The sequence below is a fragment of the Equus caballus genome, chromosome 17 (assembly GCF_041296265.1).
Source record: "Equus caballus isolate H_3958 breed thoroughbred chromosome 17, TB-T2T, whole genome shotgun sequence".
NCBI classification, from domain to species: domain Eukaryota; kingdom Metazoa; phylum Chordata; class Mammalia; order Perissodactyla; family Equidae; genus Equus; species Equus caballus.
In genome coordinates this window covers 29621087-29635817 of record NC_091700.1, presented here as the reverse complement: position 1 = coordinate 29635817, position 14731 = coordinate 29621087, and the positions used below count along the sequence as shown (strand labels likewise).

The window sequence follows — 14731 nt, the reverse complement described above, 5'->3', positions numbered from 1 at the left end:
CATCATTATCTCAGTCTTGCCTTTTTTCCACATGTACAACTTTCGTAACTCTTTTGCCAAAGCTTATACAACTTTTTTAAAACTCAAAGCTAATCTCCCACTGTGATCCCAAAGCTATGGAATTCTCTGTTAGCACTATGGTTTTGTACTTTCTTCCACCTTATACTTGAATTTTCAAATTTGTCATTTAGTCCAATCGTAAGAATCTAGATTTTCAAGAAATAAATAAGAATGGGGAGATCCTAACATTTTTTGACTGAGCATCTGATTACTTTTCCTTGAAAACAGAATATATTGCAAAGTTAAGGGGAGTTAAGGTAGATGTTAGGGATGTAAAAAGATAAGCAATCTGGGGCTGGCCCCATAACTGAGTGGTTAGGTTCATGCTCTCCACTTCAGGGGCCCAGGGTGTCACCAGTTCGGATCCTGAGCACGGACATGGCACTGTTCATCAGACCATGCTGAGGCGGCATCCCACATGCCACAACTAGAAGGACCCACAACTAGAATATACAACTATGTACTGGGGGACTTTGGGGAGAAGAAAAAGCAATGATTGGCAACAGATGTTAGCTCGGGTGCCAATCTTAAAAAAAAAGATAAGCGATCTATCTTAGATCAATAGGCAATAGATAAGCAATTGAACAAACATTGGAAAATAATAAACGTATAGCCCTCAATGAGGGACTACTCAATGCATTATTTCATTTAATCCCTCTGGCAAATCTATGAGACAGAGGCTATTTTTAGTTCGATTTTACAAGTGATAGAAACTTACTTTGGAGAGAGTAAGCCATACATACAATCATGTAAGCTCTTAACTGGTACTAGGAGCACGTGGAACCAGGTCTTAGAACAGGATGCCAAAACAAAATATAATAAACTTGATTCAATTAACAAAAAAATATGGAGGACTTACCATGTCCTTGGGATTGGGGAGGATATAAATATGAATAAAACACAGGTCCTGCTCCTGATAAGCTTACCTATAACGATTGAGAGTGGGCACGTGTGACATGAGCTGAAGTTGTCATTAAAATAAGTGCTACAATGAAGATCTAATCCAAATGAGGAGGAGCACAGGGGAGAGAGTGGTCACTGCCTTGGAGCAGTCAGGGAAGGTTTCAAAGAGAATGGACATGTGAGCTGAACGCCCAGGAAGGGTCCGGGACCAGGGAAGGACGTTCTCAGCAGCGGAGATCATGTCTACGCTTGTAGGCTCTTAATGCTGAAACAGAGCTGGCTGTTGGGGATGGTGTGGGCCAGGGAGCAGAATGCAGGGAAATTAGGAGGAATAGTTGAAATGAGGCAAGAAAAGTACACTGCAGTCAGTGGAAGGGCTTTGAATGCCGTACTAAAGACTGTTAGGAAGGCCAAAGGGAAGCTGAAGGCTTTTAAACTGGGAAATTATATGATCACATTTGGATTACCCTGTGGAAAGCTGTTTAGATGGGGAAAACGATGGAGACAAGGATTCCAGCCAGGGTTTTACTGTCACAGACCCAGACAGAGGTGTCAAGGGCCTACACAAAGGGAATGGGAGTGAAGATACGAATGAGGGAACAGATTTGAAAATCATTTCGGAGTTGCGTCTTAGTAATATGAAAAGTGAGGAGGAGGAAGGGGCTGATGATTCACTCCATCTTGGAAGAAAATTATTATTTCTCTGCTCTAGGTCAAGGTCTGTACGGGGCCGGAGGGATTTGCAAAGATAAACAAGGCCATCTCTGGCCTCAGGGAGCCCAGATTCTCATCTCTTAGGGGCTGCAAATTCAGGCAGAACCCAGACAGATAAGATAAATGTGGGGGAGGGCAGAGTGTAAGACCAGGCAAAGCAGCGGGGGCCACGGCAGCCTGGAGATGCATGTCCTGCCAAAGGCGTTAGGATTCAGTTGATTAAAAACAAGAAGGCTGGCCAGGGGAGCAGGCTGGATTGGACTCCTCTCAACTAGTGATCTTTAGAATGGCTCTCAAGTTTCTACTTACAGGAATTCAGTAGATAATTTTGCTGTTAACTTATCCAGGGAATATATGATAAGAATCCTATATTTGGGAGACTCAGGTAAGGAGGGTTAGCTTTGAGAGGTCTTGACTTTGAGTTTCAGAAAAGGGAGGCTGGAAATACAGTCCTGGGGCTCAGCGAAGAGGTTTCAGGAAAGAAGTTAAGTGCCTGTTACGGCAGGGTTATGTTTCCATGCGAAAAAGAGAACTGCAGGTGTTTCATATTTAGACTGTCTAGTCAGATGGTAATTACGCCCTCTTTGTAATCAGTCAAGGAAAACTCAGAGAAGAAGGAAGGATTCAGAAACTATGAAAATTGAAAGGAAGACAGCTTGGCAGGTTGAGAAGAGATCCTCTAGCCACTAGGGAGGAACAGGGCGTCCAGGACATGAAAGATGGAGGAAGGACGGAGTAAAGGCGCCCAAGAAACCCAAGAGGGCAGCCTGAAAGGGAGGAAGGAAGGGAAAGGAGCGGGGAGTACCTCCCTGTGCTCACCTAGACGTCCTGGTTCATCCAAGACCCCCATAAGTGAGCATTGTCCTTGATGTTTTCCAGGCTGACGACTCAGATGAGGAAGATCTGTGTATCAGTAACAAATGGACTTTCCAAAGAACCAGCCGCCGATGGTCTCGCGTGGACGACCTCCACACGCTGTTTCCCGGAGGAGACAGAAATGGGTCCTCAGGAGACTTTAGGATGAGAAACACGACCAGCAGTGAAAGTGTCCTCACAGACCTGAGCGAGCCGGAGGTCTGCTCCATTCACAGCGAGAGCAGCGGCGGCAGCGACGGCCGCGGCCCCCCGGGCAGCCAGAGCGCCGGGCGCGAGGCCTTCGACGGCCCCGGGCACTGCTGCGCGGAAGGGCCCGGCATGCTGGACGCCACGGTGGTCAGCGGCAGCCTCCCGCAGCCCCCTAAGGACGTTCCCAACTACCCTTTCCAGCCAAAGAATGAGAAACCCACTAGGACCAGAGCCAAGTCATTTTTGAAACGCATGGAAACCCTGCGAGGGAAGGGAGCACACGGAAGGCATAAGGGATCGGGGCGGACTGGAGGCTTGGTGATCAGCGGGCCGGTGCTGCAACAGGAGCCAGAGTCTTTTAAGGCCATGCAGTGCATCCAGATCCCAAATGGAGATCTCCAGAACTCGCCCACAGCTGCCTGCAGAAAAGGGCTACCGTGCCCAGGCAAATGGAGCGGGGAAAGCAGCCAATCAGAAAACAGCAGCAGTGGGGTGAGCACGCCTGGCCTGAAGGAACGGAAATGCCAGGAGGCCAACAAGCGCGGGGGCATGTACTTAGAAGACCTGGATGTGCTGGCGGGGACAGCACTGCGGGACGCGGGCGACCAAAACCACACACATGAGTTCCATTCCCAAGAGAACTTGGTAGTGCATATTCCCAAGGATCACAAACCAGGAACGTTCCCCAAGGCGCTCTCTATCGAAAGCCTCTCGCCCACAGACAATAGCAATGGGGTTAACTGGAGGACCGGTAGCATCTCCCTGGGCAGACAGCAGGGCCCTGGTGCCAGGGAGCCCAGGCTCATGGCGTCCTGCCACAGAGCAAGTCGGGTCAGTATCTATGACAACGTCCCAGGCTCCCATTTGTACGCCAGCACGGGAGATCTTCTGGACTTGGAGAAAGACGATCTCTTCCCTCACTTAGATGACATTCTGCACCATGTCAATGGGCTCCAAGAGGTAGTGGATGACTGGTCGAAAAACATCTTGCCTGAACTGCAAACACATGATGCCTTGGTTGGGGAACCTGGTTTATGCCCCTTCCCGTCTCCTAACCAGATCACCTTAGATTTCGAAGGCAACTCTGTGTCCGAGGGTCGGACAACACCCAGTGATGTGGAAAGAGATGGGACATCTCTTAATGAATCGGAGGCCACTGGGGTCAGAGAAAGGAGAGATTCTGGTGTAGGGGCCTCTCTGACCAGGCCAAACAGGTTGGTGGCATGATTTCGTGAAATGATTTTTAATCCATTTCATAAAAATTATGGTCTATTTATTTGGCAAACATTTATAGAGCATTTACTAAATGCCGGACACTGCTCTAAGTGATACCTGTGGTTAGGAATTATTTGAACAGAAGTGTGTCTTTTGGACGGATATTATGGTGACCGAATCCATGTTAACACACGTTCATTTCTCTGAGTGTTTACCGGTTATTCAATCTGAGTTTTATTCCAAAAACTTTTTTGAGCTTATGTGCAAAGCACTACACTAGACACCATGGGAATCACTGATAACATGATTATAACCCTAACCCTAACCCGGTGCCTGTGCACAGGCACTCCCCACGTCCTTGCAACAGTTTAATTAAAACGTCCCCACCTCAAATTTTAAACGTCTTTTTAATCCTATAAGAAATTTCTGAGGTCTAAGATGTGTACTTCATACTTCTATTTTTGGCTTTCAAATGCCAGTTACAAAGTACATCCAAGCTGTTTTACCAAGACCATTTCAGAAGCACCCTAGGAAAACTGCTCTAGAAGGACCTCCCTGGTAGAAACCATAATACCATGTGTGCTGCTGTGTTTCCGGTTGAGGCAGTGATGTCCCTCGGGGCTCAGTGATGTGTCGTCACTTCAGGAGGGCCTCATCTGTGCCTGTCACCTTCAGGCTCCATCTCAACACCCAACAAGAGATGGGACGGCAATGTGAAAATATTCTACGGCTCCCAAACATTTGAGATCTCTCTCTCTGTCTCTGTCTCTGTCTGTCTGTCTTTGTCTGTACGTCTGTCCATCTATTCGTCTGTTTCTGTCTCTTTCTCACATACACACACACACACACACACACTGTCTCAGCTGCTTTCAACACTTTGGGAACAAATTTAGGAATTAACAAACAAATAACATTTATTATATCACTTATTGAAACCTCCTAATGAAACAGATAATGACTTTTTTCCAGATTTATTAGACTTTGAAAACAGTTTTTTATGTTTATTCTGTCCATTTGTGTCTTCTATTCCATTTGCTTTGTGATTTCCTTGGCTCGGAAACTATTTTGATTAGCTCCTTAAAAATTAGTAACATCCTGTGTTTTCTGATAACACGTCCACTTTGTGACTGGCTTCCCTGATGGGCTTTCTCTAAAGGCGACTCCGATGGAACAGTTTCCAGCTCTCGCATCAGCCTCAGCCGTCCACAGCGTCGCCCCACATCAGCAACCAGACGGCCGGCCAGCTGAACCTGCTCCAGCGCTTCTCGCTGCTTCGCCTCACGGCCATCATGGAGAAGTACTCCATGTCCAACAAACACGGCTGGACATGGTGCGTAGCGGGTTCACTCGAGGGGGGGATCATTTGTTCTAGAGCTAAGTATGCAATTGCAAAAGCTTCACTATTTACTTTCTGATTTCTGAAGAATCTCTTCATTGCCTTCACTGCCAATCTCCTGGAAATAATGCCCCGACTTCTGCCTTGTGTCTGCCTCCTGGGCTGCCACAGCTTGGACATGATGTAGCCTCAGGAAGCATTACTTTGTTTGTAGCTCTCTGTCGGTTTCCAGGGAAGGCAGGCAGGCTCCAAGAAGGAAAAAGGACAAGGAAAGGGTGATTAATTGTGAACAGAGGAATTAAAAATAAACTTGCCATTAAATAATTCTGGCAGTTTGCAGAGAAACATCTGTCACTTGTACCTTGTGGCCCAATGCAGTGCCCAACACGTAGAGCATTGATTCTTTCAAAGAGCATTTAATTCTTCAAGTACATTTCTGCTTTTATTTCATTGGCAAATAAAAACAAGAATAGGCAGTAAACCTTTGTAATGAGGAATTGACAAAAGCATACGTTGGAACTTGAGTGTGGACCTACTTTAGATGATGCAGTGGATTGGAAAAAATATAAAATGTGTGACTAATTGTCCTACTTTATATATTATGTACATAGAGGAATCGGCAGTGCTTTAGAAAGTTATAAATTGCGTGGTCAAATCAATATATGCTTGTGTATTAAAATTTCCTTTTAAAAGTACAACTGGTTCTAGAAAAGTGAGGACATAGTCAAGACATGTGTTTTGTCTTCTCTCTCCTCCTTTCTCTCTCAACCCCGACTAAATTTCTTCTTTTTGTTGTAGTTTTAAAGGTTTTTTGTTTTGTCTTGTTGGAGACTTTTAAGTGTTTGTCATTTGAGAGGTGTGTCAGTCACCATTAAATTGGAAAGTCGAACACTTGACTTGAAAACAGAGCCATAAATCCATTCTGCTAACGTGAATCATGCTGTTTAATAGTTAGAGGTCTAACATGGGCACGGGGCAGGCATGGCACTTCCATGTAATGGGATGAATTCAGAGAGAAATGTTGAATTTCCCCTGTGCCTGTTGGGAATTCCAACAACAGCTTGGCTTCCCTCTTGCTTGCCTTCACAGCCTCTCCCCACAGTGTGCCCCAGGAGGCTTCCATGACCTGGTTTCTGTGAATTCTAGGTCAGTTCCAAAGTTCATGAAGAGGATGAAAGTTCCTGATTACAAAGACAAGACCGTCTTTGGTGTTCCTCTCATAGTTCACGTCCAGAGAACGGGACAGCCTCTGCCTCAGAGTATTCAGCAAGCACTGAGATACCTGCGCAGCAACTGCCTCGATCAGGTAAGGTCGTAAATCTCAAACACGGGCCTGGATTTATGGAATGCCAGACAGAGTCAGATCCGTCCATTGTCAGACAAGACATGCCTCCCCAAAAACAATGGCATTGTGATCTTTATATGTCAATATTTAATTTGACCAGGCTGCAGCTTTGTCAAGCTTTTGAGCACGTTTCCTCGTTCACAACTTGAATGACACCCTGGAGTGACTGCAGAAGGTTAATTGCACCTGTGATGTCTAATTTGTGTTCCCTAGAAACTGAGAGTTAAGCTACACTCCATTTCCTTTTCAATTATTGTCCCAATGCCACCATAGATTTCATAGCATTCTTTTATCCCTGTTTTATGATTTTTTTGAAAAAAGAATTAGGTTTTTATATCTCCCTTTATTAATTTTTTTTGAAGCAGCACCACGATCAGGAAAACTTAAAGACAAAGTTACTTACATCTTTTTAAAATATGCAAGTAAAATATGAAAATAATATCAGCTAAATCAAATATCCCCTCATCTCGTAGAGTTGATTAAAAAGCTCACGCTAAACAAAATATTCAGAGATTATCTCTGTCTCCAGGACTGTTTGGGGTCCACTACAACCGGGGACTATGATTGGGCCCAGCGTGCAACCCCCCCATAACTTACGAGGCCAAGCCTTTGCCCCCCCCCCCCAAATTAACACACATTAGTTTCTTAGATATTCTGTCTGAAATAAAAGCCATGTGCCCACTTGATAAATTGCAACCTAGGCAGTGGAGGCATTTTTAGACACCTATTCTATAATGGCTTTTGTTCATCACACTCTTAATACCATGTGAAGGATCCATGCCAACTTAAGATTACTTGCACTTTTTATTAATATACCCTTGGCCTTAAGCTCGGTGGACAGGAATGAGCTGAGCTACATGAACTCAAACATCCTGGCTCCTGATGCTCGTATCCAACCCTACCCCAGTACTGAGATCACACTTAGAATCAGGATAGCCTCTGGATGGATCAGATGCCAGTTTTTGGTGGAGCAGACTAGGAGTAACTTCTTCATTTGATGCCATCTTCGATTGAACTAAATGCATGATCCCCTTTTCCCTTCCCACTCCTGATTTAGAGACTATACAAATATACATTTTTCCATATTCAGATGTCATAGTGGAGGGCAGGAGTGTTTGCTGTTATTATTGTGGTAGTGATGGCTATTTTGTTTTGAGAAATGGCCTTGGTAGCTTGCCTGCAGTTTCTCAGGAAGAAGGGCAACAGACCATTTGTCTAGAACTACAGTGCTCATCTTTGGCAGATCCCTCAACATTATTGACTTGTGAATAACATCCCAATAGAGCAAACCAATGAATCTAGTTATTTAACCATTAAATTTTTACTATTTTCTTTTTAATTTTAGAGCTTTTACCAAAGCACACATTAATCAAAAGTAGATGATCTGTGGATATTTTACTGAGAAAACTTTTTGGAGAGGTAGCCTCAAGTGAATATTTGGAAATACCCAATCTAATGTCTTTTGCAACCCTAAGCTACTGCAACCAGGCCCTTTGGCATAGGACTTGGTGGCCTCAATTGTATTTTTGTTGGTTTGGTAGTACAGACCCAAGATTGTGTTTTGTGGCAGGTAGCCTTTTATTCAGACACATTTTTCCAAGCTTCTCAGTTTTATAAGGGTATATAAGACTCATCCCCTCTCTTGGCTGATTCTCTTAGTCTTTGCCTCTGCCTTTTACCTAGCACAGAAAATATTTTGTTCCAAACATTCTAATGAATAGCCAGCTAATGCTTATCAGCAAAAGCTCTATTAAGAGAAAACAGTGTTCTTTCAAAAACGCCTAAAAGAAATGCAGCCCATCTGTGTCATTAGTTCAATAATAATAACCTTTCTTGAGTGCCCAGCATGTTTCAGGGGTCATACTAAGTGTACTGCGCTTATTACCTCATTTAATCCCACATCCACCCAGGGAGTGTTATCCCCCAGTTGGCAATGGTGGAGCCAACACTTACTTGAAAATCTGTCTGACTCCAGATCCAAGTTTTTAATCACTGCACTCTACCATCACCTGTTAGAACTGTTTGTCCCCAGTGGACTCTGGGGTGATGCCATCTCCAGCATTGGGGGACACATTGAGAAGTGGCCCTAAATAACTCATTGATGCATTCGCTGTCAGGGTTTTGTTGATGATGTTGATCATTACATCATGTAATGTCCTTTCTGTGAGAATGAAAGAATTTTTCTCTGGCCCCAGCACCTGAAAGCATTGTGTTGCTTTTGAACAACTGGTCTGTTTTTTATATTAAGTATACCAGACTCATTCAACTGGATATGTTTTCCTCTATATATTGGCTGCTAGAAATATTGGAGCCAGGAGTAAATATATGTAATTTTTAGGCATGAATTTTGTGTATCAACATCATTCCTGGTTTCAGCTACCCTTTTCTATCTTTATTTTCCTTTTGCTCTAATTTTCTCATCTACTGTCTTTAATTGTATTTTATAGATTGTAGTAGGTCACCTTGAATTTTTTCTTGAACAAAGCTGAGTATAAATAAGTGAATTGTAATACCACTACTCTACCTACCACACAGTCTTTAGTGTAGGATGCAAACCAATCATGCCTCCTATAGATTCTGAATAACAGGTAGCATCAATATCACTACTGTCATTGGGTCCAGTCTCCTGTTTGAAGCAGAAGTCCTATGAATAGAGAGAAGGATAGTGGGCACCAAAATCTCCTCCATCCCTGCTCGCAGGCTTATTTCCAGTCTCCATATCAAGCCTATAACTATTTTTTAAGTCTGGAAGAATACCACCCTGAAAAATAGTATGCTGGCAAAGTTTTGTAGGAAAAAGACTCATCTCATGGACATAAATACTGATTCTGAATGTAACCAAAATGAACAAGGCAACCTACCTCTTAACTGTTAAGTCAAGAGTAAGAATCTGTAAGATGTCAAAGGGACTTTCACCATAGCCAGTTACCACCTTATGCAGCACTCAGCACGGCAGGGTTTCCCGCCTTGTGTGTCCCTCCCCTTTGTCATCACAGGGTGTGGAAAGCACACCAAGGCCACCCCTCTGGTCCCTGTGAAGAAGGAAGGTGATAATAGGAAGGGCACAAGGGAGAACTAGAGAAACATAATGAGGCATCAAAGAAAACCGGGCTGAGAAGGAAGACTTTCCTAGAGATTCAAGAGGGAACACAAGCAAATAAAAGAGAATGACTCAGAAAAGAAAGAGGGGACTGGAGTAACAAGGAAGGGGCTGACCTAACAGTAGACAAATGTTCTTTCTTCACCAACACCACCTCCTTTGAATTGAAAAGATTCAGGTCTGCACAGGGTCTTGAGATCTCAGTCCCAGGGTCACAGAAGACCAGAAGGTCTCCGAACATCCTTCCTCGAAACCACACTTGTCTGGCTGCTCTGCTGCCTCCCTTCGTAGTCCCCTTGACCTCCCATCCAAGACTGTCCCAAGGCTTTGCCCTTGATCTCAGAGAGGGGGCTTCCTGCAGTGAGCCGGGCCCCTCCCCTCATGCTCAGCATTCATCTCAAACAGAAGCCTTCATCACGAATGGTTGAAAACAGCCCCACAGAGCCCTGAAACATTGCCAACATTTCGCCTCCTACGCTCCCCAGTGCAGAACAGTTTATATATGATGAAACACAGTGTATCCATTTTCACCCTTACGGCTGGCTGTGGATGAAATAGGGAAGTTTAGCCTTCAATTGTGAACCATTTGTATTCAGACAAAGCAGTGTGTGAGAGGAGCCCTGCTTTGTTGGCTGAGCTTTTATTTCTGCCCTAAATCAACTGTGCACAGAAGGATAAGTTATACCAGCTCATGATGACTATGAAGTCACTGCAGTGAGAGGCTAACCCTGCCGTGCTCGAAATAAGAACCCGCTGTACACTGTTCTTAGGAACCTTTCTCATTCTGCATAAAACCAACCTTTCTTCATTAGCTGAGCACATTTCTAAAGAAGAGGAAATGGAAGTCCTGATAAACATCATTAAGTACCGAAAGGATTAGCATAAACAGGATGCCAAGTAGGAGATTTAATATTATTTAGATGAAATTTGAATTCTAATGCAGCTCTCATGCCCAACCTCTCCTTCTAATGGAGGAGTAAGTTTTAAAAGCCCAATTATACTGCAAAGACACTTCATACTCAGTACAAGTGTCCTCTGCCCGCCGCCTGTTCATCACTTTCCCCGTTGCCAGCCTCAGACAAGATGAGCAATGCTCTGGAGCCTCTCTTTTTAAATTATACCTTGAGTCCTGGCTTTTTCATAGCCGGGTTTTTAGGTGGAAGACAAAAGAGAGAGGAAAGTAAAACTAGACCAAAGGAACACTCGTCAATCATCCTTTTACCTTTAAGATGAGCGATCATATGCAGGAGAGATGCTTATAAAATGAATTTTGCATGGCTGACCACATTCTTCCCTTTTTAGAGAGGGTGTTTGAGCTGTGCTTTCAAAGTACATAAGAACAGCGCCTGTTATGTAATTTGTGGGGCCTCCTGCAAAGTGAAAATGCAAGATGTCTTGTTTCTAAATTATTAAGAATTTCAAAACGGTGACTGCAGAGCATTAAACTAAGTGTGGGTCCCTCATGACTACCCAGGTCGCCCACTAACCAGTGAGAGACACAGAAGCAAATGGAAGACATTTTATGCTCCCTGGGTCTTTCTCATAATGAGGCTGAGGGATCTGGGGCAGCCTCCCGTCAGCTATGATGACAACGGTGCCCTTAGAAGCAACAGATTTTTAAAATGGTTTCTTCTGTTCTCCATTTTTAACTTGGAAAAAAATTTTAGCCCAAAATGCAGATTTTATCACTGCTTTGAGACCTTTTCTAAGAAGAAATGATTGGCAGTCGCTCCTGCCGCCGCTCATGATTGTTCTATGCAAATCAGTAGGAGAAGCTCTTCTCTCTGGTCTCAGGACCTCTGCTCTGTTAGAAGAAGCTTCTACTTACGGTGCCCAGGGAGTTTTCCACTGCAGGTAACAGAAGCCCCATCCGAAAATGGCTTAAACAATAGGAAATTCATGTGCTCACGTGACAAGAAGTCAGGAAGTCAGGCAGTCCGAGGTCAGTTCTTTTATCAGCAGCATGACATTTTTGAAGACTGGGGTTCTTGCCATCTTTCCCTTCTGCCATCTTCAGCTGCTCCATCTGGAATCCAGTCTGATTTCAAAACACCTTTTCTTTATTAGGTTTAGGAAAGAAATTTCCTTCTGTGCTTCCAACAAAAATCCACAGAACCCACAGAAATTTCCCACGTCCCTTGGAAGATAAGGGTGGGATGGGAAGGTTATTGTCAGAATTTGAGGCAGAACAAATAAATACCTGACAACCCTCTGGATATCCTGTGAGATCTAAGTCAGAACAAGCAGCTCAGAGCCCGCAGCTGGAGAGCTCCAGACATGTCTAAAATAATTAAAATAACAATATTTGCTGAAACTAGAAAGAAACTTGGAAATCGAACAGTACAAAGAAAACAGCACTGGGATGTGTGTGTACATGCACATCAAGCGCACCCAGAAACGACGCACGCAAGACACGGTGGACAGAAGAGGAGCCACCCTTTGCAGTATACACACAAACACTTGTCTGCTCTATTCTTTTTACAGATCTCTATCAATATTTCTCTGCTATTAAGAAAATAATAACAGTAATTCTCAAACAGCATAATACCAACTCACAGGAGGATAAATGTTTAAAATTCACCTTTGAGGCACTTGGATTCTGAGGACTCCTGTGCAGCACAGCTGTGTGGCACAGTCCTGGGCCTCCTTCTAGAATTAGAAGAGTTGAGATGTAAACAAATGAAGGATGGATCTCACGTTAATAGTCACTCGTTTACCATCTTGAATTTTTCTTCTGACAGGACATGCTTTCTTCTCATGCACTTTGATGAAATTTGGAGAAGCTGCCAGAAGAAGATAAATGTTCTTTAGGTTCTTCTTGGAGAGTCATCTAAGTATGGCAAAGTTTTGCATTTTCTCGACATTCCAAGCAAGAATAAAAAGAAAGCAATTAACGTTTTAAGTGGCAATATGTCTGAAAATCCTGATCTGTGGATGCCTTGGAATGCAAAGAAGTATTACTAAGAGTTCTGTTTTTATTGCCACAAAAAGTAGCAGTGTATAATTTCCCCTGCGATCCATTCAGCTGACATACACAAAAACCTGAGTATTCTCTAATTGCTTGGAATTCTTCCCTTGCTGTTACTGCAGTTTAGAAGAATTAGGGCTGCTCTCCATTTATAGCCACAGCCAAGAAAGTTCTCCTCAGACACCTGAACTTGGGTTGAGGCCGGCCTGGCACTCAGGGCAGCCGATGGGACGACCTGGCCATTTCTCCAGGTATAGAGAGGAGGAGCGGAGGCTGACTCCGGTGGCCTCTGCATACCTGAATGACCACTTGGGACTGTTTTCCCACCTTGCTTCGTGGAAGTGGGAAAACCCATGAGCCCTTGGGGGGCGAGAAAAGTGGAGACTGAGGGTTGAAGGACCAGTTTTGAGCAACCCGATGCCCTTCAGGCATTTAACAATAGCAGACATGCTAATTCACTATAAGCCAGGGCTCCCAGAGCAGCTCAGCTCTTTTTTTGGGGGAGGCAGGTCCAGAGTGTGGAAAGCCTCAGGAGGGCCTGGAGTGTGACCTGCCAACCTTGCAGGAATCTCCATTCTCACAGGGCCCTGCTCCACCACACTCATTCCTTTTAGGGGCGTTTTCTCCTTGGTGCCTATTGCTCCGTTGATTGTCAAGCAGAGGAGGAATCTCAGCCCTAGGGATGAAAAAGCCATGAGAAGTCTTGAAGTCTGAAGAAAATCCACTCAAGAATGATTCCCACTAGAACCATAGCTTATGCACGTAGTAACTAACCAGGTAGTAAGTGCCAGGCATCGTATGAGAAGCGTACATAGCGAGTGCTACAAGGATTCCGAAGAAGGAATAGCAAATAAGACCCTGAAATCAAAATACATGCTTATAATTTTATTTTGTTTCATGAGCATAGTCCCTATAAACCTCTCCCTCAAAGGGGCACTGGATATGGTTGCTTATCTAGGATCCATCAAGCTGTCCATTGACAGAACTTTCTCAAAAGCCCCATTAAAGTGTAAACACTGAAGGGCAGAGAATTTTGTCTGGTCTACTCACTAATGACTTCTAGCAAGTATAAGTACGCCTGATATATAGTGGCTATTTAATCACTGCTTGTCGAACAGTCACACAACACTTAACTATGCGGACGCATTCTGAGAAGTACGTCATAAGGGGAGTTTGTCGTTGTGAGAACATCATGGAGTGCACTTACCAACCTAGATGGTATAGCCTACTACACGCCTACACTCTATGGGACTAATCTTATGGGACCACTGCCGTATATGTTGTCCGTCATCAACCACAACTTCATTTTGCAGCACATGACTGTAATTGAATAGAATAATAACGCTACCATGTTATACCTCACAGGTTACAAAGCGCAGTCACATATATTTTCTCGTTTAGTCTCCACAATGGGCTTGTGAGGTGGGGTATTATTCTTATTTTCATTTTATGGTAGAGGAAGTCAGCGTTCAGCTACTGCCTAAGGTCGCTAAACCAGTCATTTCCAATTTACTAGTTTGGATGCAATTGCTGCTCATCCAGCCCTGGTCCCATGCCTTCTCATCACTGCCAAGGTGCTAGCCCTAGGAAGAAAATGTCTGGAGCAAAGGTGGCCTCACTCACACAGCCCTGTGACTTGTTTCAGGTGGGTCTTTTTCGAAAATCGGGTGTGAAATCTCGAATCCAGGCCTTACGCCAAATGAACGAGAACTTCCCTGAGAACGTCAGCTATGAGGACCAATCCGCTTATGACGTGGCGGATATGGTGAAACAGTTCTTCCGGGACCTCCCTGAGCCTCTCTTCACCAACAAGCTCAGCGAGACCTTCCTCCACATCTATCAGTGTAAGTGGAAATAATGCAGATCCGTGTTCTCATATGTACCTGTCCACTTAAAAAACAATTCTGTAACTTGAGTTTTAATTATACAAGTAATACGTGAATCCATAAAGACGTATATAAAAGTTATCATTCTACGCTCTTCTCCAGAAGTAAACTTTGTTCAGGGTTTGATATGGAAATCTCC

General features: G+C 44.1%; 1 protein-coding gene across 21 annotated transcripts in view; it reads left to right on the top strand.

Annotated features, from left to right (window-relative positions):
* STARD13 (StAR related lipid transfer domain containing 13) overlaps positions 1 to 14731 on the top strand; it is a 487282-nt gene that overhangs the window by 459708 nt on the left and 12843 nt on the right. For 11 of the 21 annotated variants that reach the window (XM_070239505.1, XM_070239512.1, XM_070239506.1 and 8 more), the window contains 4 exons: positions 2557 to 3956; positions 5114 to 5287; positions 6440 to 6599; positions 14352 to 14550. In XM_070239505.1, the coding sequence (XP_070095606.1) occupies positions 2557 to 3956; positions 5114 to 5287; positions 6440 to 6599; positions 14352 to 14550 (1933 nt within the window). Of the gene's footprint in view, positions 1 to 2556; positions 3957 to 5113; positions 5288 to 6382; positions 6600 to 14351; positions 14551 to 14731 lie in introns of all 21 variants that reach the window. The other 10 variants (XM_070239503.1, XM_070239509.1, XM_023621498.2 and 7 more) reach the window with 1 other exon arrangement.